Source organism: Octopus bimaculoides, chromosome 7, assembly GCF_001194135.2.
Source record: "Octopus bimaculoides isolate UCB-OBI-ISO-001 chromosome 7, ASM119413v2, whole genome shotgun sequence".
Lineage (NCBI taxonomy): Eukaryota > Metazoa > Mollusca > Cephalopoda > Octopoda > Octopodidae > Octopus > Octopus bimaculoides.
Window position 1 is genome coordinate 19,513,709 of NC_068987.1, and position 6,940 is coordinate 19,520,648.

Below are 6,940 nucleotides of genomic sequence, written 5' to 3' on the forward strand. Positions count from 1 at the left end.
ATATATATATATATATATATAATTAAATTCACATCAGAAAATCAGTAGCTTGTAGCAAACACAAAGATAGAAAGTGTTTGAATGGTGAGACAGTTAATTTGTTGTATTGAACTTTTTTTAAGCTGAGGGAAAGAAATTTGAATGTCACATAGAATGATGTGACAATTTCATAAAGAATAATTTGAATTTTCGAGAGAAATGGAAAACAGATGAAGAAAACAAACAACAATAAACTTCAAAAATGAAGAAACGACAACAGCAATAATATCTATAACTAAGAAAAGAACATTAAATTAAATACTGGCAGAACAGACAGAAAAACAAAACAATCATAATAATAATAATAATAATATTAATAATAATAGTGAGATTGCATCATATTAATTTTTGAAATTGAACAAGGAAATAAATCTGACAGACTTTCACCAAACAACAGAAATCTATCAAGAAAAAAAAAAGTTGTTTTTTTTTTTAAAGAATATCAGAAATATAAGAATACAAATGTAAACAATATTTCCCAAGAGATGAATTCTGTGTTACTGATTCAAGAATGGCGATAAAAAAAAAATCAAAAAATCAACATAGAATATTATTTCAAATGCAGTGGAACCAAACAACCAAAAATTCTGAAATACATTTGATAGAATTTCTTAAGATTTGAATTCTACAGATGCAGTATTTGGATACACTGTCGATGTTGTAACCTGGGGTCACAAGGTTTTGGGCCTTACAACATACATACTCATCCAAGCTTAAACAAGCTAGTTAATCAAGGTTAAACCTGTATCCTAGAGGCATTCTACTGACCTCACAAATCACCTCTTTTCAACAGCCTCTATATTATTATTATTATTATTATTCTTAATGGGTTTTCTGTAATTTTTGTAATGCTTTGGGTTCCATAGGCTTTACTCAGGGAATGACAGGTAAACAACCCTTAATTGTCAGACTTCACTGGTAAACACCCACTAACTCCTGATAACTCAGCACTCTTCCTCTCTTTTGGTGGCAGAGATGATATCATTTTTATAACATAGAAACTGGAAAAACTTATGTATTGTTAGCTGCTTAGCTCTAGGTTATCCTTTATCAAACAGAACTACAGTCAAAGTAATTCCAGCCTTGACCACATATGCATGTAGATTAAAGCATAATTTAAAAAACATTGCCAAAGTTTGTGAGTATTTCTTTCATACATGCAATAAAGACAGTCACTGCACCTGTGCGTGCATATATTTTTTTTTACCAGACATTGTGTACAAGGGCTATATTATGTTATGTAGTGCTTCTGAAACTATTTTAACTATCAGCCTTTTCTTTTACTAATGCAGTTGAATGTTGCCTCCCTGCCACTTCTGATGTACATGCATGTAATATCTGGCCAGAACAATTTAATTCCAGGATTTAATTTCATGCCGATAACTAATTACCATGGCACCGCCTTACTGAGTTTCATATACACCTCCACAGCTACCAGTTGAAATTCCTCTTTATAATCTGATTTATAGTTGTATTTTCTATATGTTCACACACACTGCTTTCTCTGTCCATCTGTGAATTTATACATCTTTATACATATGGCTAAATTATGAGATTAACAGACGACACAATTAAAAATCAATAGCACAGAAGCATGTACAATAGGTGCACACACAGGACATTACCTAATGCAACAGGTGCAGTGACTGGCTTTATTGTATGTATGAAAGAAATACAAATTTTAGCAATGTGCTTTAAATTATACTTTAATCTACATATTAGCTTATATTCATTATTTACTTTCTGGGGCCTAATATTACTACTGATGCCATTGTTGTGATTGTGGCTAACAAGCAGTTTATCATATTACATTAAAACTTTATTTTAATTTTTAAATAGCAGGCAATGATTTAAAAACTATACAGATGCATCAATTGCTTCACACCCTTAACCTTCTTGACCTCCAGTACTCTCATAAGATTTCCCACCCCACTCCCAGGGGTCGGTACCACTCACTTTGATAAGCACTGGTACATATGCAGGTTTGACCATCTGAAATCTCACTATATATATAATTTATCTTATTATGAGATTGTGACCAAGGTTTTAATTTAATATTACTACTATTTTTTTCTTTAATATTCATTTTCTATATTGCCATGAATTAGATGGCGATAATGCAATTTCAGAGAATTTCTAAGGAAGTGGACTGGAATAGTATGCAAAATATCACCATGGGACAGGGTGCATGAAAATAATTTGGTTGAATGGTACTGCAGAAGAAGAAGAATACGTACATTATATACATACACACATGAAAAAAAAAAGTATAAAGCTAAATTTATATTTTGAACAGAAATCACAACACCACTAACCACTACCATTACAACATCAACAAACGAAAATGTTTTATTTTTTTCGGGGCAGGTTCTAATCTACAAGACAGATGACAACAAGAGGAATAATGTGATGATCCACAGAACTTATACATAACAGGATGAGAGTGGTGGAGAGGGAGTGGCAGAATGCAGAATGGAACCAAACAAACAAAATAGAATAAATGTTAAAAAAAAAATCCAGTACTAACGAATAAAATCAAATAAAAAACAAAATATAGGTAACCCTCCCTGCTTCCCTGATTGTCCTGTGATATCATTTTGCCTAAATAATTTATTTCTTCTTTTTTGGAAAAAGAATATAAATGAAATGAAGGATATTTCCAATGGATCAAAAATAACTACAAGGATATGAAGAAATGTCTGTGCTGTATTTCTAACAGGTGGCATGGTAACCAGGCTAGGTTAAGCTGTGATGATGGCCTGACAACAAGGATGTCTCACAATATATGTATATTAACACAGAACCCCTGAAGACAGATTACTTTTGTAGAGAGTTTATGAAAAAAGAGCAACAAGTTACAGATCTTCTTTAATCTTTTAGCCAGAGGGGTGGAGGCAGTACCCATGACTATTTACTGGGCTTCTGAGACTGGTGGGAAAGAGGGAGGTAGTTACCTTGAACATGATGACTTGGACCAGCTCTTTGCAGCAGAGTGGGCTCTGCTGAAAGTACCCTCGGTGACAGATCAAATCTATTACCCGAAGAAGTTATCGCTTTTGGTCAAAGCTAACCATTACAATTTTAGGAATGTGCATGCATGTGAGGTGGGTTCAAAACTCTAGCATTAAGCTAAGTGATAATTGATAATGAAAGTAAAGAATCAACTGACCAGCCAATCAGCTAGCTATTCTGCTAATCAACCAACTAACCAACTAATCAGCCAATAAACAAATTAGCTAATCAGCAAACTGCTCAAATGGCTAATTAAGGCATCTAAGCAAAAACCAATGTTGCTATTTGAGTTTTATATATATATATATATATATATATATATATATACATATATATTTATTTATTTATGCGTTTCAGCCAAGTGGCTGCGGTCATGCTGGAGCACCACCATGAAAGGTAACATTTCATAGTGCATCGGCCGGGAAACGAACCCAGGCCGCTTGCGTGGCAGGCGAGCATTCTACCACTACATATCTATATATATATAAAACGAATAACACCAATAAAGAACAAGGGCCCAAAACCAAAAACAAAATACCAAAAAAGGTAAACAGTACGCAAGTAAAGAGTAACAGAAGTGGGAATGTAACAGAATAATGATACATGATGTTACAGAATAGTGTAACATGACAATGTATGTAACACTGCAGTGGTTATATAACAAAGAAAATATCAACCATATCAATTGAACCAAAGGTACCAAAGTTACAGACATACAAATGATTATAGAATAAAAAAAAATAAAAAACAAAACAAAACAAACTATTCCTTCAGAACTGAAAAATACCAAACTATCACAGACTAGAAATAATAATAATAATAATAATAATAATGATAATAATAATGATGATAATAATAATAATGATAATAATAATAATCATGATGATGGTGGTACCAGCAAGAGCAGAAAAAGTAGCAGCAGGGGGATGAAATCAGAGTGATAACAAAGAAAGATGATGATGACGACGACAACAACAGCAGTGGCAGCAGCAGCAGTGGTGGTGGTGTTAGGGGTGAAGGGGCAATCAGATAGCCAGGGACGAGGGAAGGAGTACTTACGTGGCTGATCAGATGCTGTCGGAATCCGAGTATGTGAACGCGAAAAGACATTTTTCAGCAATCGAGCCGTCTCAGTAATCCTGGCAAACAGCAGAAAGGTAGAAATGACAGTGGGACTCACAGTGGCGGTTGGCAACAATGAGCGGCACCAGACAGACAGACAGGTAGATAGATTGATAGATAAACAGAGAGGGATAGACACAGAGAGAAAGAGAAAATGCAACATTATATTATATTATATATATATATATATATATATATATATATATATACATACATACACACACCTGGAATCAGTAAAATAATAAATAGAATACATATTATAGTTATATACTAGAGAAAAAAAGGGATGCATTAAGTATGTGTGCATGTGTATGTAAGTGTGTGTGAGAATGTATGGAAATGAAAAAGAGGAAGATGGTAAGAGAGTCAAATGACAACGGAAGCAAGTTTAGAAGTCCATGTTACTGAGATGACTTTAGAAGCTGGAAAAGATAGGTAAATAAATATACAATTGAGATAATGTCAAATATTTTGTTACAGTGATGCTTGGGGAGATATATATATATATATACGGTTTCGCCATGATAGATTGCTAGCCACTAAACCTTTTTCTATTTTCTCTCCCTGTTTATTTCTGTGTTCCTTTCTGTCGAAGAGTGTAGGCTCGAAACGTAAAAGACTTTCTCACTTCCCGAGCATTAAACTAATACATCTGTTTGTTATTTACACACCCGTCTTCATCTTGTTTTTTTTGTAAATTCTCATAATATATATATATAAGGCAAGTTGTGCCAGTTGTCAAGGAAGTCTAGGATAATTTGTGCAAGTTATCCATGTATATATATTATTAACCAAGATCCACGTCTCCATTCCTCAGGATTAAAAGACAAAAATAGTAAAACTTTGTACATTTTTTGTACTTTTACCATCACTCGATACACACCATATCTACTGTCACCATTAACAATCTTATCACCAACACGACTGACAAGCTGAACAAAGAGCCCCCCCCCCCTATGTGGCCAATCTACCCGTGAAAAAATTGAGAAAACGCAGTTAAATGTCCCCAAATCATTTTTGGCAGGATCTGAACTCATAACGTGAAGAGAGTTGGAGCAAATACTGCAAGGTATTTTGTCTGACGCTGAAATGCTTCTGTCAATCCCAAACCAATAATATAGTACAATTGGCAATTATAAGAATAAATAGATGAGCTCAACATCATTGTCATTTAATGTCCATGTTCCATCATGGATGACAGAATACAATGGGTACAAGGATTACATTGTGATCTGGTGTATGGAGGGATTTCTACAGCTTGAAACCCTTCCTAATGCCAACCAGACCAATCATGAATAGTAAAGGATTCTTCAAGTAATATATTAAGTAACCTAAGCTTGAAAAGTTTTTCTTTATCATCAAAAGCATTCAACTAATTAACTTCTTACAGTCAGTCAACCAGACAACATTCAGAGTTGCTAACAACATATGTGACAATCAGTGTTGGTATCCAACCAGGTTATTATCCGGGAACTATACCAAAATCCAAGAGAAGATGAACTATGAGTGGGATGTCTCTCGCCAAACCATGATGAATACCCTGAGGGAGAGGAGCGTGTCTTAATTGTTGGTTTGTTTTCAGAGCACCGCAATCTCAAAAAGACTGAGAACTGCTGTTATGTGATGTATGAAGGGACACAGAACAGTGGTGTAGTTCAAAGACGATGGAAAACACTTTACCAAATAACAACTGAGACCATTAACAATATTGTTTCTGAGTTGGACAAATGAAATATCAGTGTTGTAGTTATATTTCCAGAAGAAAAAGAAAGAAAAAAAGCAGGGAAAATGGTACTAATTCTTTATCACTTTTCTTTTGATTTAACTTTTAATTGTATGGCTAAAGTTAGTAGGACATGGAGTCAAAAAAGAAAAGATCATAAGACTCAGTAAACTACATAACTCAGGGTGAGTCCAATGCAGCTCAACATTAACAACATCTTAAGGTTGGTGTTGTAGAGAGTAGGTAAATGCCAAAATTTTCCTTCGCAAAATGTATAGTGATGCACTCGCCTACATCCTGCTTGAGTTACCAGTTGGCAATCCACTGAGCATTGTGAACACACACACACACACACAAATGAGCAGTATCACTATTTTATATAAAAAATTTGTCCCTTCCATATTTGATAAATGGGGTATGGATTAGTGACAAGAAAGATACCTGGCTGCAAAACAATATCTAAATAATAGGTACTCATCTGACACATGCTAGCATGGAAAAACAGATGCAAAATACACACTCACACACATCTTCTTAGTAGTGTAAAAGACAGTCATAGGGCAACATTTCATACATTTCCAATTGCACATGATACCTGCAGCTTCCTAACCCATTTCATTTTTTGTTTTAACCCTCACTGCTAAAACCATGTTTGCAGCATCCAGTCCACATTATAGCACTTTATAGCAAAATTAAATGTCATTCCACAATATTGTTTGGCTCAGATCTCAATTCACAAAATTATTTTGTTGTTCTGTCTTAGAGCTAGCAGCAAAATAGGTTTTCTTAAATGGTATATCACGAAAAGTGGTACAAGTCACAAATATGTTAGTATTTTGAAACATAACAAATATGTTGTATTTCAAAAGTCTGTTTACACTTCAGGAATGTGAATTGACTTTTGAAATATGAAATAAAAGTAGAGAAATTGGTAATGCTGTAGGTTGTACAGAAACCTGTTTACTGTAAACAAAATATATATACATATATATATATGTGTGTATATATATATATATATATATATATATATATATATATATATAT

The 6,940-nt window shown here is 33.8% G+C and overlaps 1 protein-coding gene across 9 annotated transcripts in view; it reads right to left on the minus strand.

The window, feature by feature from the left end:
• LOC106872891 (probable phospholipid-transporting ATPase IA) overlaps window positions 1-6,940 on the minus strand; it is a 427,279-nt gene that overhangs the window by 16,148 nt on the left and 404,191 nt on the right. For 8 of the 9 annotated variants that reach the window (XM_014920050.2, XM_052969323.1, XM_014920053.2 and 5 more), the window contains one exon: window positions 4,111-4,190. The exons of the other annotated variant lie outside the window; for it this stretch is intronic. In XM_014920050.2, coding sequence (XP_014775536.1) covers window positions 4,111-4,190 — 80 coding nt within the window. The remainder of the gene's footprint in view (window positions 1-4,110; window positions 4,191-6,940) is intronic. 9 annotated transcript variants of the gene reach the window in all.